At 42.4% G+C, this 22,676-nt stretch overlaps 2 protein-coding genes across 3 annotated transcripts in view; one reads left to right on the forward strand and one right to left on the reverse strand.

Annotated features, from left to right (window-relative positions):
* Positions 1-20,677, reverse strand: part of LOC115207946 (SPRY domain-containing protein 3) — a 64,413-nt gene extending 43,736 nt beyond the window's left edge. Inside the window, exons 1-6 of one of the 2 annotated variants that reach the window (XM_029775589.1) lie at positions 14,970-15,219; positions 14,322-14,456; positions 11,125-11,200; positions 9,288-9,412; positions 6,170-6,305; positions 5,657-5,842 (exon numbers count right to left, since the gene is read on the reverse strand). In XM_029775589.1, coding sequence (XP_029631449.1) covers positions 5,657-5,842; positions 6,170-6,305; positions 9,288-9,412; positions 11,125-11,200; positions 14,322-14,449 — 651 coding nt within the window. In that variant the 5' untranslated portion in view covers positions 14,450-14,456; positions 14,970-15,219. Of the gene's footprint in view, positions 1-5,656; positions 5,843-6,169; positions 6,306-9,287; positions 9,413-11,124; positions 11,201-14,321; positions 14,457-14,969; positions 15,220-20,584 lie in introns of those variants that run through there. The other variant, XM_029775590.1, reaches the window with a different exon arrangement.
* LOC115207947 (insulin-like growth factor-binding protein 3) lies at positions 16,517-19,660 on the forward strand. Its single transcript, XM_029775591.1, has 4 exons — positions 16,517-17,110; positions 17,823-17,857; positions 18,022-18,144; positions 18,377-19,660. The coding sequence occupies exons 1-4, from the start codon at positions 16,768-16,770 to the stop codon at positions 18,488-18,490; spliced, it is 615 nt and encodes a 204-aa protein (XP_029631451.1). The 5' UTR covers positions 16,517-16,767; the 3' UTR covers positions 18,491-19,660.
* Positions 20,678-22,676: the final 1,999 nt, after the last annotated feature.

A 22,676-nucleotide genomic window follows, 5' to 3' on the forward strand; every position in this document is an offset into this window, starting at 1 on the left:
TTGGATAGTGCTCTGTACGCACGAACAAAACGGAGGTATTTGGACATAAATATGGATTATTTCGAACAAAAACAACATTTCTTGTGGAAGTAGCAGTCCTGGGGGTGCATTCTGACGAAGATCAGCAAAGGTAAGAGAATATTTATAATACTAATTCTGAGTTTAGGTGACCCCAGAACTTGGCGGGTGTCTGTATAGCTTGCTTTGATGGCGAGCTATGTACTCGGGAATATTGAAAAATGTGCTTTCGCCGAAAAGCTATTTTAAAATCTGACAGAGCGGTTGCATAAAGGAGTACTGTATCTATAATTCTTAAAATAATTGTTATGTATTTTGTCAACGTTTATGATGAGAATTTTTGTAAATTGTAGTGGTCATTCACCGGACGTTTTGGTGGGAATACATCTTCTGAACATCACGCACCAATGTAAAATGCTGTTTTTGGATATAAATATGAACTTTATCGAACAAAACATACATGTATTGTGTAACATGATGTCCTAGGAGTGTCATCTGATGAAGATCGTCAAAGGTTAGTGCTTCATTTAGCTGGGTTTTGGGTTTTTGTGACATATCTCCTTGCTTGGAAAATGGCTGTGTGGTTATTTTTGTCTATGTACTCTCCTAACATAATCTAATGTTTTGCTTTCGCTGTAAAGCCTTTTTGAAATCGGACGTGGTTACATTAAGGAGAAGTGTATCTTTAAAATGGTGTAAAATAGTCATATGTTTGAGAAATTGAAATTATTCGATTTTTGATGTTCTGAATTTCGCGCCATGCTATTTTGTCAAACGATCCCGTTAACGGGATCCTATCTCGAAGGGGTCACTAAGAGGTTATCCTGTTGGGGATAGGGGGCAGTATTTGCACGGCCGGATAAAAAACGTACCCGATTTAATCTGGTTACTACTCCTGCCCAGTAACTAGAATATGCATATAATTGTTTGATTTGGATAGAAAACACCCTAAAGTTTCTAAAACGGTTTGAATGGTGTCTGTGAGTATAACAGAACTCATTTGGCAGGCCAAAACCTGAGAAGATTCCAAACAGGAAGCGCTCTCTCTGACTATATCTTGGCCTTCTTGATCATCTCTAACCAAAACAGGGGATCTCTGGCATAACGTGACATTTTCTAATGCTCCCATAGGCTCTCAGAAGGCGCCAGAACGATGAATGGTGGCTTTGCAGGCCATGGCTGAAAAACATTAGCACATTTGGATAATGGTCGATCTGAGGACAATTGGACTGGAGGCGCGTGCACGAGCCGACACCATGTTTACTTTCTCTCTCTTTGAACGAAAACAACGACTCCCGGTCGGAATATTATCGCTTTTTTACGAGAAAAATAGCATAAAAATTGATTTTAAACAGCGTTTGACATGCTTCGAAGTACGGTAATGGAATATTTTGAAATGTTTTGTCACGAAACGCGTCGGGCGCGTCACCCTTCTTTACCCTTCGGATAGTGTCTTGAACTCACGAACAAAACGCCGCTATTTGGATATAACTATGGATTATTTGGAACCAAACCAACATTTGTTATTGAAGTAGAAGTCCTGGGAGTGCATTCTGACGAAGAACAGCAAAGGTAATCAAACTTTTCTAATAGTAAATCGGAGTTTGGTGAGTACCACACTTGGTGGGTGTCAAAATAGCTAGCCTGTGATGGCCGGGCTATCTACTCAGAATATTGCAAAATGTGCTTTCACCGAAAAGCTATTTTAAAATCGGACATAGCGAGTGCATAAAGGAGTTCTGTATCTATAATTCTTAAAATAATTGTTATGTTTTTTTTGTGAACGTTTATCGTGAGTAATTTAGTAAATTCACCGGAAGTGTTCGGTGGGAATGCTAGTCACATGCTAGTCACATGCTAATGTAAAAGCTGGTTTTTGATATAAATATGAACTTGATTGAACAAAACATGCATGTATTGTATAACATAATGTCCTAGGATTGTCATCTGATGAAGATCATCAAAGGTTAGTGCTGCATTTAGCTGTGGTTTGGGTTTATGTGACATTATATGCTAGCTTGAAAAATGGGTGTCTGATTATTTCTGGCTGGGTACTCTGCTGACATAATCTAATGTTTTGCTTTCGTTGTAAAGCCTTTTTGAAATCGGACAGTGTGGTTAGATTAACGAGAGCCTTGTCTTTAACATGGGGTAAAATAGTCATATGTTTGAGAAATTGAAGTAATAGCATTTCTAAGGTATTGGAATATCGCGCCACGGGATTACACTGGCTGTTGACTAGGTGAGACGCAAGCGTCCCACTGCCTAGAGAGGTTAGCTAACATTAGCTGGTTGGCTCGCTAGTTAACTTTATGTGTATGATCTGTGTAGTAATATTATTTGTATCTCAGAAATCATTGCTAGTTATTGCCTAATGTTAGCTAGCTAACATTGAACTTAGTTGGTTAGCTTTAGATACCTGCAGATTCATGCATGACGGCCAGCTATGACAGTCAGTTTGTATTGCTAGTGGTATGGCTTGGGATTATTGCGACATTCAAAACAACTGGGAACTGACTTCCAACTTCAGTGCGTTTAAGAAAACTGGAAACTGGAGAAAAAAAACTAGCTCCAACTGAAAAATTATTTTCAACGGTGAAACAACTCGGAATTCCAATTTGGGAGCCCCAACTTTCCGACCCAAAGACCACTGACTTCATGATTTGACCTTGTATTTTTCCAAGTTCCCAGTTGTCTTGAAAGCACCATTAGGTTCATTGTTTTGCTAGCTAGCTAGTTAGCTACAGGTCTAAACAAAAGACTCTTCCACAGATGATTACATAACCCACCAAGTTAGCCGGGTGTGTCTGGGGGTGATTACAGTCATCTATTGTATTTCATGAACATGTGTACATGGTGACCAATCCACTTAGCTAGATGTGGCTGGGAGGTGGTTATAGCATTTCTTATGACCCATCAATTTAGACAACTAATATTTATAAAATATTTATACAATATTTATCTGGACACTTTCTATTTGTGATATTGCTACTATGCAATTAATCCCATAGAAAATCTGTGGAGGGAGCTGAAGGTTCGAGTTGCCAAACGTCAGCCTCGAAACCTTAATGACTTGGAGAAGATCTGCAAAGAGGAGTGGGACAAAATCCCTCCTGAGATGTGTGCAAACCTGGTGGCCAACTACAAGAAACGTCTGACCTCTGTGATTGCCAACAAGGGTTTTGCCACCAAGTACTAAGTCATGTTTTGCAGAGGGGTCAAATACTTATTTACCTCATTAAAATGCAAATAATTTTATAACATTTTTGACATGCGTTTTTCTGGATTTTTTGTTGTTATTCTGACTCTCACTGTTCAAATAAACCTACTATTAAAATTATAGACTGATCCGTTCTTTGTCAGTGGGCAAACGTACAAAATCAGCAGGGGATCAAATACTTTTTTCCCCCACTGTAGCAACATTTTCAATGGTGTTTTTGACATTGGATAAAAGTAGAGACTCAGAGCTAGAAAATGGTATATCATACACTGCAGTTGAGGAACATCGAGAAAGTAATTCTGCTTTGAAAGTTGCTAAACTTGTAACCCCACTTTTGAGAAAATGGCTATTGAATATTTTGGTACACCTACTGGAGAGCTCTTCTTCTACACCCATTCAGCATCGTTCACACCCTCTTAAGCCCCACCCATCTTTTTAACGATTCATATGTGAGGCAATGCGCTAAACGGAGTAAGGCAGTGTAGTAAACAACCAAAGATTTCAAGACTAAAAGTGGTGAAAGCAGAAGCAAAAATACACGTTATCTAGTCCTTGGCCTATATCCTAATCTGACTTTGGTGCAGGTCATGTTGTTCTTCACATTACCGCCTCTGGTAAACACACACTATATGAAATAAAATCAAAGTTTATTTGTCAGATGCAGGATACAGAAGATGTAAATGGTACAGTGAAGTGGGTTTAAGGTCTGGAGACTGGCTAGGCCACTCCAGGACCTGAATGTGCTTCTTCTTGAGCCACTCCTTTGTTGCCTTGGTCGTGTGTTTTGGGTCATTGTCATGCTGGAATACCCATCCACGACCCATTTTCAATGCCCTGGCTGAGGGAAGGAGGTTCTCACCCAAGATTTGACGGTACATGGCCCCGTCCATCGTCCCTTTGATGCGGTGAAGTTGTCCTGTCCCCTTAGCAGAAAAACACCCCCAAAGCATAATGTTTACACCTCCATGTTCGACGGTGGAGATGGTGTTCTTGGGGTCATAGACAGCATTCCTCCTCCTCCAAACACGGCGAGTTGAGTTGATGTCAAAGAGCTCCATTTTGGTCTCATCTGACCACAACACTTTCACCAGTTGTCCTCTGAGTCATTCAGATGTTCATTGGCAGACTTCAGACGGGCCTGTATATGTATTCTTGAGCAGGGGGACCTTGCGGGCGCTGCAGGATTTCAGTCCTTCACAGCGTAGTGTGTTACCAATTGTTTTCTTGGTGACTATGGTCCCAGCTGCCTTGAGATCATTGACAAGATCCTCCCGTGTAGTTCTGGGCTGATTCCTCACCATTCTCATGATCATTGCAACTCCACGAGGTGAGATCTTGCATGGAGCCCCAGGCCGAGGGATATTGACAGTTCTTTTGTGTTTCTTCCATTTGCGAATAATCGCACCAAATGTTGTTACCTTCTCACCAAGCTGCTTGGCGATGGTCTTGTAGCCCATTCCAGCCTAGTGTAGGTCTACAATCTTGTCCCTGACATCCTTGGAGAGCTCTTTGGTCTTGGCCATGGTGGAGAGTTTGGAATCTGATTGATTGATTGCTTCTGTGGACAGGTGTCTTTTATACAGGTAACAAGATGAGATTAGGACCACTCCCTTTAAGAGTGTGCTCCTAATCTTAACTCGTTACCTGTATAAAAGACACCTGGGAGCCAGAAATCTTTCTGATTGAGAGGGGGTCAAATACTTATTTCCCTCATTAAAATGCAAATCAATTTATAACATTTTTTACGTGTTTTTCTGGATATTTTTGTTGTTATTCTGTCTCTCACTGTTCAAATAAACCTACCATTAAAATTATAGACTGATCCTTTCTTTGTCAGTGGGCAAACGTACAAAATCAACAGGGGATCAAATACTTTTTTCCCCCACTGTACATAGGACCGAATCGAGATGGTCGTTCACAGATGTGGAAAAAGGTTGTGTGAAAACTTTCTGAAGGCACTGTAGTTAGATTGCTAAAAGTGAAGTCAAATTGATTGCATGATTGTCTAATTGATTCATTAATGCATACATGGCTGTCTCTGAAAAATGGACATCAAACATTTCAAATGTCATGATATTGAACTCAAAAGATCCGTCTGGATCAAGTGCCATTTTGAAGTGATATCGTTATGATATCGGGTACCGTGATGGTAGCGAGTATCGTGATACTAAACCTTGTTACCAGTAAATATTCTGGTATCGTGACAACACTAATTCTAAGTGGTATGCTAGTATGGACATTGGAACGTAATCATACCCTCTCTTTCATCATACAAAGGTTGTTTATTCATAGTCATACACAATTTACATAATATGTATGTTGAGAAGATGAGGTGTAACAATCACTACAAGAAGATCATGTGAATAACATTAATTCAGTATGTAGCCTAGAAGACAACAGGGAAGACCAGGTCCTTACCGTCCCGGTGACCCTGACGTCATGGAGACGCCCCCACTCATCCTCGTGGCTGTCAACCATCATTAGTCCGTCCTCCTCCATCCCCCACTCAGCCTGCAGATCCAGCTGCACCTCCTCCCCCAAGGAGTGCATCCCCACGGCCGGGTAGAGTGCCTCTGGAGACCCTGGGACCACGACCGTGCCCACCTGGACGCAAACACAATGTTACTATGTCCGATGGGTGACAGATAGATGGAGTCTGGACCAGTCCAGGACCATTGAGTACTAGACCCAGTCTCAGACCAAAGCCTTGATCCTGACTGCACACGTGGTCTCACAAATAAGACTACGAAATTAAGACTCAATCTCTGTGGCCCAATCTGCATTCATGGCATATGGAGGTGTTACATATCATAGAAAATATAAATACCAGACGAAGGTAGGGTAATCTTTCTCCAATTACAGCAAGATCTTGATTGTATGTTGTAGGCCTACAGGTGTGTGAAAGAGAATAAGACTAAGAGCTTAGCTTACTTCTTTTCCGTTCTTGGTGAAGAGGACTGTTGTTCGTCCATCCTCCAACGACTCTAGGTAGATCCCACAGCCGATACGATCGCCACGGTTACATTTGGGTCCAAATTGCTGTCCAACAGTGTTCCCATTGTACAGCCTGTTGAATGGCAGAGAGGTGAGATGTGAGCGTGTTGGCTGAGCAACAGCTGGCAGGCTACAAAAGGAAACACCAACATAAATTGTCTAGGGGGTTGGCCCACCACGAGACGCCAGAACAGCTTCAATGTGCCTTGGCATGAATTCAACAAGTATCTGATGCTCTACTGGAGGGACTTGACACCATTCTTCCACAAGAAATTCCATAATTTTGTGTTTTGTTGATGGTAGTGGGAAATGCTGTCTCAGGCGCCATTCCAGAATCTCCCATTAGTGTTCAATTGGATTGAGATCTGGTGACAGACAGAAACACACACACTTTAAACCTCCTATGCTCCTTTGAACCCACCTTTCAGTGTCACTGAGATCTCTTCTTCTAGCCATGGTAGCCAAAATAATTGCCAACTGGCATTTTATACATGACCCTAAGCATCACAACAGTAGACAAAGTAGTAGAACTGAGACGATAAACCAAAAATGATCGACACCGACCATACCAATCACTTATCGCAGGCTTTTTGCTGATATTGTCATCACCATAAGTAGCCTATACTAGAGAAATGTGAAGTTTGAAATGAAATAAGTTAGCTAATATGTGTGATTGTTAATGGGACAATTGATAGTTATAACCATAACTAATAGTATTAGTAGTTTAAAGGATAAAAAAAGTGGTGCACATTAATGTTATAAATGTATTGTTCTATTTATCGTTATCGCATCAGTTCAAGCAATTTATCGCGATATGGATTTTTGTCTATATTGCCGCCCAGCTCTACCAAGCAGTGTTTCTCAACTTAGGTTGAATGTTCGTAAAGTGGTGCTGTGGAGCGTTCAAAATAAATCTGTTGAGGAACATTAGGCCTATTTCTCTATTCCCTTCTAGAACATACCATTGAAATTATCTCTATGCATTCTAAAGCAAACTGATGCTAGAATGTTGAGGTAGACCTTCATTCAAAACTTTTAAAAATAGGAGATTTTAGAGTATGTACGGGATACACATGGTATACACCGTCCAACGAATTCCTTACTTGCAGGTTCCTTCTCGACAATGCAATAAAAATAAGAAACAAGGCAACAGTAAACATTTTGTCCCCCATAAATTATGCAGAACCCACACTTGGGCCAATTGACATATCGCGTGTAACTAACACATTTCAGTTAATTACTTTAGCCTTTGGACCAATCAGTAAACATTTTCAAGACGCATCATTCCCCCAAGGTTTCATCTAACTCGGCCCAGTGCTGTCTGAAATATTGCGTGTGACTAACGGACAAATGAACGGACGGACGAAGACAGATCCACAGTCCCTTCCCGAATTTCATCATGGGGGACAATAATAAAAGATAGAAATACATAAAGTAAATGGCTCAGTAGAATAGAATAAACATGTTAGTATAATACAGGAAGGTACAATTTATAGTCCAATATTTACACGTGTTTTGCGGAAGGGGGGTTGGGGGAAAGGTGTTTAAATTGTGCAGTATTTACCAATCATAATAAGAGTCTGGTAGCTGCAGTTGTGATGCGTGTGTAGCATGAATGTGTGTGTGTGTGGGGGTGTGTGCGTGAGTGCATGTTTGCTAAGGTGCGGAGAAGCAGAGCCGGTGGTCAGTCCAGTTCAAGTGTTCAGCAGTCTGATGGCTTGTAGATAAAAACTGTCTCTGAGCCTGTTGATATCAGACCTCATGCTCTGATACCATCTGCCCAACGGTAAGGGTAAAAACAGCTCGTGGCGGGGGGTCCTTGATGATGCTGCGGGCCTTCCTCAGGCACCATTTCAGGTAGATGTCCTGGATTTTTTTATTTATTTAACTAAGGCAAGTCAGTTAAGAACAAATTCTTATTAACCAGGACGACGCTGAGCCAATTGTGCGCCGCCCTATGGGACGCCCAATCACGATCAGATGTGATGCAGCCTGGATTCGAACCAGGTACTGCAGTGACGCCTCTTGCACTGAGATGCAGTGTCTTAGACCACTGCGCCACTTGGGAGCCCGGGAGCACGGTGGGTGGGAGCACGGCCCCAGTGATGTACTGGGTCTTGCAGTCGTGGATGATGCAATTCCCATACCAGGCCGTGATGCAACCGGTCAGGACGCTATCGATGCTGCAGCGTTAGTATTTGGAGAGGACCCGGGGTGACATTCCGAATTTCTTCAGCCGCCTTAGGAAGTAGAGGTGCTGTTGCACCCTCTTGACAACACTGGTGGTGTTGTTGGTCCATGACAAGTCCTCGGTGATGTGGACGCCGAGTAACTTAACTGTTAACTCTCTCTACTCCCTCTTAACTCTCTCTACTGCAGTCCCGTTGATGTGGATTGGAGCATGTTCTCTCCTCTGCTTCCTGAAGCCAACAATCAGCTCCTTTGTTTTGCTGCCATTGAGGGAGAGGTTGTTGTCCTGGCACCACAATGCCAGTTCACTTACCTCCTCCCTATAGGCTGACTCGTCATTGTTGGTTATCAGGCCTACAACCGTAGTGTTGTCAGCAAACTTGATGATGGAGTTGGGGTCGTGCAAAACCACACAGTCGTGGATGAACAGGTATAACAGAGGCCTGAGGACACACCACTGGGGGGCCCCTCTGTTAAGAGTCATTGTAGAGGAGGTGTTGTTGCCAATCCTCACAGCCTTTGGTCTGCCTGTGAGGAAGTCCAGGATCCAGTTACAGAGGGTGGTGTCCAGCACACACTCTGATGATGCGGCCAGGGATGCCATCTGGGCCGGCAGCTTTGTGAGTATTCACTCTTTTGGGAGTTTTCCTCACATCAGCCTCTGAGAGCGAAAGCACTTGGTCATCCGGAGCAGCGAGTCTTCCGAATCGAGGGTAGAATATGTTAAGACCGTCTGGTAGGGAGGCTTCGATGGGCACCACACAGCTGGATTTGCCTTTGTAGTCTGTGATACTCTTGTTCTTGCCACATGCGTCGCGACTCTGATTTGTCGAACATCAATTAAAGTTCAATTCAATTAACTTACTTGCCATCATCAGCGTGGTAGGCCACTGAGTGCGGGAGCCAGCCAGGCTGATGATCCAGCTTGTAGTACTGAGGCACCAGGCCAACAGCAATCATCCCCCTCACCCCTGTGTCAACGATGGTCACCTGAAAACATCACAGACCACTTCACTTAAAAACCATAGCATGAGCAAGAGGTCCTAACATGCTCAAAAGTCCTCATTCATATTTCCCTGTAGGGTGGCAGTCAGACAGCTGTTCACGAGCACCTGCAACTACACACTTTCCTACCGACAGCAATTAATTATGACATCATACCTGAGGGCCGCTTGAGTAGAAGGAGTGCAATCAGAACACTGACAGATCCAGAGCGCTGAAAAGGGGAAACCATTAAGTTCTTCCCCATGACCTCACTAGCATGGTCCCTGGAATATGCAGCAGTCTGTTTCTCTGTATCACATTCTTAATCCCTTTCAGACCTTCCTAATCCTCAGTCAGACTGGTGTGGGCTGTGTCACAAATGGCACCTATGGGCCCTAGTCAAAAGTAGTGCACTCTAAAAGGAATAGGGTGCCATTTGGGACATAAAGACACTTCAACTGAGATGGGCACAGGTGTGCTGGTGATAGACTGAGGTGACAACTGACTGATAGGTGGTTGGGAAAGCACCCCTTGCCCATTGCTAAATGGTCTAAGCCTCAAAAACCAAACATGTTCATATAAGAACCATGTAACTTGCAGTTACATGATTGATTAATAAAATCTGTGTTTTGGCAATGATCGTCCTGAAAACGGGAATATTTCAGTGCATGTGTCAAAAAGTAGATAAGACAATAAGAAAAATAATGACATGGATTCAGTCTTCTGTTTCCATAAACAAGGCTGTGTTTTATTCACTCTAAGGTGTGTCCGTTAATGAAAAGCGGGATATGATTTCCCTTCCATGAAAGTTAAAGCAGGCGCGGGCGTTCAGTCAGACACTCATTATGTCTGCCCAGTCAATCCTCCAATGCCATAGTGTGCATCCCAAATGGCACGCTATTCCCCTATATAGTGGACTATTATGGGCACTGGTCAAAAGTAGTGCATTATAAAGGGAATAGGGTGCCATTTGGGACTCACATATGGACACCAGCAGGACTCCTTCAGGAATCACTCTACTTACCCACTCACTGTCCTGGCATAGCATACAGTAGGCTCAGGAAGCCAACACTAAACACCAGAACCAGACCTCTCCCTATCCCAGAATGTACAGCCAAGTCCTCCTTTCCTGAGCTTTACCAAAACCCAGGATGCTTTTTTACGAGTCTGCTGTCTTTATGATTTAGTCTGGAGGGACTCCTATTAAAAAAGGTACTGGTGAATAACTGGGGAGTTATGTTACACACTGCATACTTTTACGCTGGAAAAACGACCATGTTTGATCCATTTGTCAGATCATTTGTTTAAAAAAAAAAGAAGGGTCCAAAAATAACAGTTTGGGTTGGTCTGAAAACTATTTTTACTTAAATGTGTCAGCTAAATTTAGCAGCTGTGCAGTTCTCTGAGGGCAGACAGCAGTTAATCTACAGGGTGCGACTGGCGATGGGCTCAGAATTACGATGCTCTTGACTTGAACGGGACTCTTGACCTGTCAAAAGACTAGCCTATACTACAGTAGGCAACAGTGTGGGAACAACAGGGTACAACAGTGTGGGAACACAATAGAGGCAAGAGACATCTTGACTTGACAACTTGTGTAATATGTCTGTCAAATTTGATTAATAGCTTGGTAATGTTAAATAAATGGACCAAAATGAACTACAAGACCACCAATGCCTGAGTCAGGGATACCTAACTAAATCTGTATTGGAGCCTACCTCAAAGTAGCAGTTTCCTTTGGATAACGGCCTTGGAGCCACGTAGCAGCCAACCTCATCTGAGTTCCCTTGGTAACTGTAAAAGAATTTCAGAAATAACTTTATATTAATCGTATTGTATTTGCAAAAGTATTTGAAAGTATGCAACGAACATTCAAGTGTATGCTACACAGCATACAGTTGTTCTTTAACTTGTGGATGGTACTGGTCATCCAAGACAGTGAGAGGAGAGGAGGACAGTGTGAAATAAAGTATGAGTCTAAAAGCAATCAATCTAGGGGCCGTATCCACAAAGCAAGTGGAAAATGAGTCATAAGTGCTGAGAATATACGTTTTACTCCTACTATTATGGGTAAAAATTGAAAACTATGCATGAAGCCTCTTTAGTCCCTCCTAGTCAAAATATATTTAGGAGACCTCATGAGCTGTCCTAACCAGTTAAGAATTACCAGCAGGTGTCTTGATAATAGAAAAATGCAGTGAGTCAGTGGTTCCTGCACCACATGCAATTGCAGTTGTTAAAGTTGCACTATGCAAAAATCGCTCTGCCATTTCCTGGTTGCTAATAATCTAATAGTTTGCCTAATTTCAGTTTATGTGACAAAATAAGATAGTATACCATTATACCATCTAAACCACTCTGAAATATATTTTCCATAAGCAAAAATATTGTTGTTTCAGCTGTTTGAAGCTGGTGTACAAAACCGAAAGTAAAAGACTCAAAAACAAAACTTAAGAATGGGAAGCATAGAAATAGCTCGCATAGAACCTATTGTGCATGCATATAAATTTGCCAATTGAAAGCATCTAGGGCTTTAGCTGATCTGACAGCTTATGCTTGGTTACAGTTACCCCAGAAAATGTATTAAGAAACTGCAGAGCCGGCGCAAGATATGGCTTGGAAAACGTACCTCAAACCTGTGATGAGAAATGTATAGGGATGAGAAATGTGTAGTGCAGCTGTAAGCAAGTGTAAGGTGTTGGATCTGCTGGCTACTAGGGCTTATGTTAACTTTGATTGTGTTCGATGAAAATGATAGACCTTTCAAAAGTATACAATGTTGTATGCAACATTATCGGCAAGTGACTTGATGCCTACTTTGCAAAAGCAATTTAGAGTTGTTAAACGGGATTGCGAGTGTGTTGATTTAACGATAATATTGTTAAAATTCTGCTTTTAACAACCATTAGAATTTGTTAAAAAATATATATATGCCATATATATTAGGCAATAATTAAGAGTAGGCCAAGGCAAAGTGATCAGGTCAGGTGAAAATTATAGCAAACGTTTTACCATTTCAACATTTGATGTACAGTCCCATTCACAGCTGGCGATGGCTCATCGCAAATGGTTATTCCCCATAATTTGCAACAATGTCAATAAGTGTCATCACTATCTTTCCTTTGCGGTACCTCAAACTGCCGTGATTACCAGCTGAGATAAACTTTTATGAGTTGATTTTACTCCTAGCTAAGAGTATGTCTGAGCAGTGTCTTAACATCAACCTACTCTGAGCTGGGAGTTTTTTAAGTCTTAAAATAGGTTTTAACAGGATTCCTAGGACGTTTTATGAGATGCTTTGTGGATACGGGCCTAGGACCCAGTACAAACTAACACACCTGAGTCAGCTCATCAAGGACTTGAATCCGGTGTTACTACTTGGCTGCAACAAAAGACTTCACTCACAGTGGGCTTGTTTGGCTTCGACTGCCTTGCAGTCACCGACTGCCTGATCTACAATTCACCTTGAATAATAACTACCTATTATTATTTGCAGATCAGACCGTCAGTCACAATTTACCCACATTGCATCACAGATTTGATGTTCTCGAACAAGGCCACCATGCCTGTGGATCCCCAGAACCAAGGATAGAGATATTATGACGCATCTGACTGTTCTTTCTCTTTACATTCCTTGGTTCTGTGGACAGGGCCACAGGGTGGCTGTGTTTGAGAATATTAGGGCCGTGATTCATTGTGGGTAAATTGTGTCTGACTGACTGATCTGGGCCCGGTTTCCAAAAAGCATCTTCAGGATAAGTTAATCGTTAGAACCTTTGTAGGAGCATTGTTAAATCTCTGAGCTTATTCCCAAAACCATCGTTATTAACCTTGCACTTGAAAACACTCTTAATCTAACGCCTGCCTCAGACCACTCGTAGAACAGCTAAGTGCGTCGTTAGATGCTTTTTTGCCTTCCCGCGGCACTTTAGACACAGAAGATCTCCGCTAAACATAGAATCACATGGTGTATCAATCTCTCTTTGACCGCTGATAACTTCAGAACAAAGTTGACAATAAATAAAAAGCTGCCAATGTCTTTGCAAATGATACATACAAGGGACGTATAAAATGCTTCAAATGGAAACCAAGATGACTGCATTAAAATAAATAGTAGGCTATAGGCCTATTTCAATCATAATGAAATACATTTCATGTTCAATCAATTGAGTTATATTTTGCTACTTGTAGGATACTGTCTGTAATTTCTCTCTCTCTCATATATATATATATATATATTTGTCTCAATATATATGCTGTACTACGAACTGAATTTCGCTCTGCCCAGAGTAGCCTCTCATGTGCATTTTACCAGTAAGCCTATAGTCTCATGAGTCTTCTCATGTACCCCCAGGGGTCCTAGTACCTCTGGTTGGGAATCACTGGCCTAACATGTGCGCAATGATGTGCCAAATCGGTGATTTAGTGAATTTTTATTGGGTAAGCATTAGAATAAGCCGCCTCAATATTGGCAGCTGTAAGTTGTAATAGGAGCTGATCCGTTTTCAGTACTGTGAATGTTAAGGTAAGATTTGAATGGATAAAGCTGATCAAAGAGCAGCGCTCCCTTTCTTTCCATACTATCAGCATCAACACATGCTCCAACAACGCACTTAGCGACCGTTCTCTCTGCGTGGTGTTTTTGGAAACACATTTTACATCTTCTGCCATTGTTGGGAAACCAGGCTCTGACTGTTCCTTCTCTTTACATTCCCTGCCCAGAACCAGGATAGAGGAACACTGTTTTGGCTAGTGTCATTATATATTTTTATGTATGAATGTTGCTGTTTATAGGTATATACACTATGTATCTTGATCTTATCTGACTTACCACAACTGATATTCCTTCTGGAAAATAAAGTATTCAATTCAATCCCTCATTCATCATCCTACACTTGACAGTTTTCATCCCCACCTTAGCACGTCTCCGTCTCTCAGCATCCTCTTGAACCTCTCACGGTACCGTACAGCCCCCACCTCGCGAATCTCCCGGATCCTCCGTCTCCAGTTCAGAAAACGGTAATGGAGGTTGATGTCGTCCATCGCTTACCTGAGGACAGAAACAGGAACCTTGAGGTGTTGATCCTCTACCCTACTCTCATATACGTTTTTGAAGTGGCAGCTGCATATGAATAGCAGGCTGAATAGTTATGGACTAGGATGTTGGTTTTGCATTTGTTTGGTTCAGTTGGATCGAAATCAAACTGAAAAATAAAATGCCCGAAGTAGCTTGTACGAGGGTGTCTAATAATAACACATGTCATGTACGGCGTATTACCTAGTTAATACACAATATACCTAGTTAGCTAGCAATTTATGACACATATCAAATGTTACTAGTCTAGAGCGAACTAGCCAGCTATCTAGCTCCAGCTGCCAACACCTGCAGGGAAATAAATACTGTTAGCTACTGCAGCCGTAGGTTAGCTAGCTATCCACATCAAGTACTTCTCAACCACACACACAGTGAGGAAGAGTTCTGTCCGTACGCAGGACATCCTCTCACACGTCCGGTAACTTCTCGTTTATTTATAAAAACACACACAGACTAAAAGTTGCACACCTTATAGTTAAGTTACTGCCTTTCATCTGTGGCCAAATTCCTTGTTGTTTACAAATTTCCCGTACGCGCTCTCCAGCTCCATCAAAACAAATTCCGCTGAGTGCAAATGGCGCGTTCTAATGACATCATGATACCAAAAACATTTGTTTCCGGCAATCTATAAAGTACTCTACTGTAGCTGTTTATTTTAGGCTATAGGCTATTTTTCAGAGAGCATAATTATCTAAATTGAGTTGGCTACACTTGACAGTGAACATTTGTCTTATATATATAAATGAAACGTGTGTGTGAGTGCGCAAGAGAGAATTTGAGATGACTGTAAAAATATAAAGGAGCCTAATTATGGGGCGGAGCCGTATCTTTTTTTCGAAGGATGAATCCTGAGTTTTGGGGTGGGTTACTAATTGTTAGGTGTGGAAAGGGAGGGCTTCCATAGCTAAAAAAATAAAGAATAAATCTTGATTGTGAAACATTTGAACCGAACAGAGTTCGTATCGTGAACTGGGAATACAGGACTGACAGCAAATGTTTCTTGCTTTTACATATTCGTTGCCAGGTGGCTTCAGCATTAAACAGCAGTGTTTTTTCCTAAAATAAGTAATTTTTAAAGAGGTGGTCCTCCTACAAAATTCTTCACTAGTCCATTATCATGACACACACACACACACACACACACACACACACACACACACACACACACACACACACACACACAGAGGAATGCATTTCCTGTCATGGAAGAATGAATCATGTTTGGCTTAGTCAGCCAAAGTCCCCTATGTTAAGTGGCACTCCGGCACCCTCTCCGTCAATGTCTCTCTGATCAAAGTCTGAACGTGCACTTTTAAGTCATTAAACTACTCTTTTGTGTTCATTATTTGTTATTTTAAGCTAAGCCATGGCAACTGCAAATGCAAACATTCCATTTAATGGGGTCATTAAACTTTGGATGTGAGTGACTAATGCCTTGATTAGAATTCCTTTGGTGTTTGACTGTACATTCCAAAGTTACAAAGACGGTAGCCCACATTTCAAACAGCTCAGGTGTTCAGTCGTAAAGTACAGTAAATGAATAGGATTTAGACCAGTGCCTGATGCAACGGTTTAACAAGATTGCTGTTGGAACCTGTCCAAATTCATTATCAGGCTTCTTCATCAATAACCATCAAAGCACAGGTGAAGTATGTACAAGGGTTATTCTCAGTTTGTATACACAGAAGGACACTTAATCAAACATATATGTTTTCTATAAACAAATGTTCTCATCACCAGCCTGTCATTTTAAATGTGTCAGTAATGCTTACTTGCAAAACATATAAATCAAATGTATTCCCGGTGGAAAAACAATAATGCTGAATATGACACAGCAATAATGACACATTCATGATGGGGTTACAGCTAACCCTATTTCGCCAGCAGGCACTGGTAAAGGAAAGGTGTGTGTGTCAGAGACAAGGGGAAGTGGGGGTGTGCTCAGCAATCTGGAAATGAGAGGGGAGACTAATATTCCTCTCTCACTCTTCCTTCCCCCTCCCTCTCCCTCCACCTTTTGGCTCTTTAAAAGCCGCTGTCCGTGGTGTCTGTCTGCTTCATTATCGCTCTGTTGTAGCTGGAGGGGATTCCTATCCACTCTGCCTCGCGTCTCCCAACCAACAACTGGAATTGAGCTGAATAAGAACAAACCTCAGACAACAGCCTACCTGACATTGAAACTCCCTATCTGGCATTGAAACAAATAGGAACCTCCTGGACTATTACTTAACTTTTGTTGGTGGACCACGTGTATCTTGAGGGAAACATGCTTCTGTACCCTGACCTTCTGGCCCTGCTCTTCCTCCAGCTTGCCCTCTCCAGCCCGTGGACGCTAGCCTCCCGGCTTCCCCCTCTCAGAGGAAGGAGTCCCTCCAGTAAGGGCTTACAGGGGGCTAGAGCCCCCAACCAGAGGCAACAGTCTGGGGAGCTCAGCACCACCGTCCTGTTCCTGGGGGAGCCCTGTGGGGTCTACACCCTGAGCTGTGCCCGAGGACTCCGCTGTGCCCCACCACTGGGAGACCCCAGCCCCCTCCAGGCCCTTCTGCAGGGCAGGGGAGTCTGCGGCAACGCCAGTGAACCCAGCCCTTCTGAGAGTCCCCAGCCCAAAGGTAAGACACCTACTACAGCAGAGAGGGAGACGCCACTCAGTTACATCTGGTGGGATGGAGGAGGGGGTACTGTAAACTGTAACTAAAATCAATGCTAAATTGAGCTTTTGCAGATAGTTCACTTGACCTAGTTATAGGCTGTATAACAAGGGCCCAGAGTTTATCCTTGTCAGGGTATAGAGATGACACCAGCGCTGTATATCTTAGACAAATAAATACATGTTGCTCTGATGACTTTGTTGTGATAAGAAAGGTCCCGATTGTGAGATTGTATTGGCCTGTGGAAGTGGAAAATGTGTAGCTTCATCAGAAGTAAGAAATACAGCTGGTCGTAATGGAGCACACAATTGGCACTGACAGTAGTTTACATTGGAGACAGAGCCAAGATCAGTATGCAGTGCTCCAAACTCAGCCACAAGACTTAGGATTTCATTCAAATAAATCTATGCTCAGACTCCACCAGGAATTCATTTGTTTTGTGTGTGGGAAATGTTCTTCTCTTAAATAATCCCAGTTATGTCATGTTAACCTCAAATCACCAGCAGCTGGTAATTTTACTCTACAACCTGTTAATGCCAATCTGTGAACATGATATGTGACTCTACCTACTGGTTTGTCTCTGCCACTGCATTAATCAGATATTTCATTAATCAGTTACTGTGGTAATGCAATCCATTACTATGCTAAAGCTGTTGTCATGTCTTTTTTCCAGCCACACTCCCGACACCCACTGAAGACCTGGAGAAGGTGAAATCTCTTACTTAAGACATTTCATAATGAGGACATGTTGTACTTCTAAATGTGTGAACGATTGTGTTAAGCGATAGAATTGAAAGACAATAAAATATGCACCTGAGATAGGGGCGGGGGTTTTAATAATGAAAACCCACTCTCTCTCCGTCTCTCTCTAGGCTCCGTGTCGTAAGCTGCTGAACACTGTACTTAAAAGTCTTGAGCCCATGGTCTTCCAGTTAGACCGTGGCGATATCTATATGCCCAACTGTGACAAGCGTGGTTTCTTCAGAAAGAAACAGGTAGGTTTAGAAGCAGACTAGTTTATGCATGTATAGCAGAGGTGGTTCGCCAAACTATGCTTGGATGATGAGTAACCTTGCCTAAGTAGGAGTTCAGTGGACCAACTCAATCTTTAGTTGCAGGCTGGACTCGATACCTGGTCAGAAATGCTTGTGTGTATGTGTTTGAGTGTCGTTGTTGTGTCCTATACAAAACTGCACATCTCTAATTGGCTTTATATCTGTGTGGCAGTGTCGGTCGTCTCGGGGCATGCACCGCGGTCACTGCTGGTGTGTGAATGAGAGTGGCATGTCAACATCATCACACACAAGCCCAGAGGGCACCCTGATCTGTGACAATGTATGAGAGGGCACTGCCCAGTCCAACACACCCTGAAGTCGGGAATATTGACCAATGGGTGAGGATCGAGAAGAAAAGCAAGATGAGGAGAAAAGGGAGGAATAGAAGAACGGAAGAGCTGCCCAAAGTGCTGGACACTAAATGGCCAATACATGCAAAATTCACCCTAACTGCATCCCAAATGGCACCCTTTGTAGGGAATAGGGTGCCATTTCAGATGCATTCCCTACTACACTACTACCTACAAGTACATTTTTCCAATTGCATTTCTCGGGCAGGTCATTCGCTTTATCCATCCCTGTTTGTTTGGTCTCACAGCGCCCTCTAGTGATGAGTTGTGATACAGTTCAAACCAGAGAGATTATTTACTAAATAGGCTTCACCTGAGTTTAGACTGGATGGGTATGAAATTATTGCACTTTTTAGTTTCAACATCTGTACTCTTGTGTTATAAATATGCAGAGTTGTGAGTTAATTCTAGAACCTAACTCAGTGGGTAGACCTGTAGTAGACTACATCCCCAATCCCATTCACCCGCTACGTCCCATGACAGTCTAAGCCAGGGTACTCAACTCTTACCCTATGAGGTCTGGAGGCTGCTGTTTTTCTGTTCTACCTGATAATTAATTGCACACACCTGGTGTCCCAGGTCTAAATCAATCCTTGATTAGAGGGGAACAATTAATAAATGCAGTGGCACTTGCTTCAAAGTCGAGAGTTGAGTTTGAGGGGTCTAGGCCTAGTGATGAGGATTGTCTCTGATGATGTTACCACTGTCGCTCTTATAGTACTGAAACTATGCACTTAAATCTGACATTCTGATGTTCAAACTCCAGGACCAAGAACTACTGGAGCACCTCCAACCTTTTTACTGACATTATAGCTGAGCAGACATCTTTTAAGAGTATAAGATATAGTCTTTTTATATACATATATAAATTAAAACCTGATGTATTATTTAATTCTCAGTATGTATTTTTTATAACAAATTGTACATTTTATTTAAGTGTTTTTTTGTCTTCTATTGGGCATGACAAAACATTGTATTTTGTACTGTACCTGCTGAACATTATATTTTATTGATGTAATTATTTATGTTGACAATCTTTTATACTTAAGTAAATGTGACATTTTATCAATAAAAGCCTCTGAGTGGAAACACACTGGAAGCAAATTTATGTTGATGGGTATCCTTCCCAGATGTCTGGTGAAGATACTTACCTGCTGTATAATATACGTTTTAGACGTTTCATGTGAGCCTCATAACAGTCGCTAATAACAGCATGTGGTCTTCAGTTTAACAAAAACCTGTTTGTGATTGAAAATAACCTTGCTATGGCTGTAATGGCTGGCCAGTGTGCCCTTAATCCAGAAATCGTTCTCATATGACCAGGAAGATTTAGAACAAGACTGGCTCTCAGTTACCATGACAATATCTAAAGCCAAAGAGCTTTGGAGTTAGTTTGCTCTTAAAAGTTTAAAGTGTGTGTTTTTTTTATGTTCTTCACCTTCCAAGAGCACAATTTGAGACTTATAAAAAGATACACAATACACATTTTTCAAACAGCATGAGACAGGAATGTTAAGTGAATTAGTTGGCATTTGCGACTTTACATACAGATGGAACACACACACACACACGCAAACACACACACACACACAAAGACTGCTTTGTTTTAGTGATTTAAATGTTATTAGGAGATTGCAAAAAGGACGACCTGAACTCATGTAACTACTCTTCCGGAATAAAGGGGACATTAGAATTAAATGTCACAAAACACATGTTTATAAGTCTCATTGGAGTAATTACATTTTAACCATATTCTAGTCTTTTATGATAATCTAAATATAGGTCAACAATATCGAACAATTGTTACGGACTCATTATGTACATATCTAAGGTAGTTGAATGAGAAGTTGATTGTTTTGATATTCAATAGCGCTGGAATGTATAGAGGCCGTTTTACGGGATCATGACCAATTCTGCTGTTTTGTGTGTTTTGTTTGCGCTGATCTTAACACTTCTTGTACATAATGTTTCCGCCCATCGTTTCCTATAACCTTAAAAAGTTTCTGGACATCAGAACAGCGATCACTAACCTCAATTTGTATGAAGATTTATATTTCAACGAGTCGGCGGCACAGGACATACTGCTCACCCCAGACCAGGCCCTAATCCCGACAGGTGGAAGAGAAAGAGACGGCGATATAGAGGCCAACATGCGGGTACCCTGATGAAACTACGCGGAGGAGAAAATAAACAGCCACAACCATCTGTTCTATTGGCAAATATACAAATCACTGGAGACCTGAAGATGGGACCTGAAGAACTGTAATGTCCAATGCTTCTCGGAAATTTGGCTGAACAAGTAAATTGATCATATTCAAGCTGGTTTTACATCGGCAGGACAGAGCGGCAGCGGTAAACTCAAGGGTGGTGGTGTGTGTATCTTTGTTAACAACAGCTGGTTCGCAATCTCTAATATTAAGGAAGTCTCAATGTTCTGCCCGCCTGCGTTAGAATACCTCATGATAATCTGTAGACCATAATATTTATCAAGAGAGTTTTCATCTATAATTTTCTTAGCTGTCTATTTACTGCCACAAACCGATGCTGGCACTAAGACCACACTCAATGAGCTGTATAGGGCCATAACTAAATAGGAAATACCTCGCCCAGAGGCGGCACTCTTGGTGGCCGGGGATTTTAATGCAGGAAAACAAAAATCCGTTTTAACTGATTTCTGCCAGCATGTCACCTGTGCAACTAGAGGTGAAACTCTAGATCACCTTTACTCCACACACAGAGACGCATACAAAGCTCTCCCTCGCCATCCTTTTGGCAAATCTGACAATAACTCTATCCTCCTGATTCCACCTTACAAGCAAAAACTCAAACAGGAAGTACCAGTGGCACGCTCAATACGGAAGTGGTCCGATGAAGCAGATGCTAAGCTGCAGGACTGTTTCACTAGTACAGACTAATATATTCTGGCACACATCTGAAAGCATTGAGGAATTTACCACATCAGTCACCGCTTCATTAATAAGTGCATCGTCAACGACGTACCCACAGTGATCGTACGTATATATCCCAACCAGAAGCCATGGATTACAGCCAACATCCACACTGAGCTAAAGGCTAGAGCTGCCGCTTTCAAAGAGCGGGACACCAGTGGAGGCTGCTGAGGGGAGGGCGGCTCATAATAATGGCTGGGATGGAGTGAATGGAATGGCATGTAACACACGGAAACCATGTTTTTGCTGTATTTGGTACAATTACACCTATTCCACTCCAGCTATTACCACGAGCCCATCCTACCCAATTAAGGTGCCACCAACCTCCTGTGCGGGACACCCTCTGCCCCCTGACGAATATTCAAACAGGAAAAGCTTCAATAGAGGATTGAGATCGAATCCTACTACACCGGCTCATTCACAAAGCCACAGGGCCAGACGGATTACCAGGACGCGTACTCAGAGCACACGCTGACCAGATGGCAAGTGTCTTTAGTGACATTTTCCTCCTCTCCCTTACCCAGTCTGTTTCAAGTAGACCACCAGTCGCTGTGCCCAAGAACGCAAAGGTAACCTGTCTGAATGACTATCGCCCTGTAGCACTCACATCTGTAGCCATGAAATTCTTTTAAAGCCTGGTCATGGCTCACATCAACACCCTCATCCCAGACACCCTGGAGCCACTCCAATTTGCATAGAGCCCCATCATCCACAGATGTCACAATCTATATTGCACTCCACTCTGCCCTTTCCCACTTGGACAAAAACGAACACCTGTAAGGGGTGCATAACCGGTGGCAGGGAAGTCAGACGCAGGAGAGCAGACCTAGGTAATAGCTGGAGCAGTTTAATAGCAAAACCAACGTCATAAAAATAACAAGACATGGGTACAAAACCCGTTGCGCACCAGTCAACACGTGCACAAGCACTTACAATAAACAATCCCACACAAAGACATGGGGGGAACAGAGAGTTAAATACACAACAAGTAATTGAGGGAATTGAAACCAGGTGTGAAGAAAAACAAGACAAAACATATGGAAAATGAAAAGTGGATTGATGATGGCTAGAAGACCGGCAACGTCGACCGACGAGCACCGCCCGAACAAGGAGAGGACCCGACTACGGCGGAAGTCGTGACAGTACCCCCCCTTGACACGCGGCTCCAGCAGCG

The sequence above is a fragment of the Salmo trutta genome, chromosome 14, assembly GCF_901001165.1.
Source record: "Salmo trutta chromosome 14, fSalTru1.1, whole genome shotgun sequence".
In the NCBI taxonomy this organism is placed as follows: Eukaryota; Metazoa; Chordata; class Actinopteri; order Salmoniformes; family Salmonidae; genus Salmo; species Salmo trutta.

Excerpts from the sequence above, each read along its gene's own strand:
- LOC115207947 (XM_029775591.1), top strand. The coding sequence starts at position 16,768 with ATGCTTCTGTACCCTGACCTTCTGGCCCTGCTCTTCCTCCAGCTTGCC. Across the intron at positions 17,111-17,822 it reads TGAGAGTCCCCAGCCCAAAG|CCACACTCCCGACACCCACT; the intron begins GTAAGACACCTA and ends TCTTTTTTCCAG. Across the intron at positions 18,145-18,376 it reads GTTTCTTCAGAAAGAAACAG|TGTCGGTCGTCTCGGGGCAT; the intron begins GTAGGTTTAGAA and ends TCTGTGTGGCAG.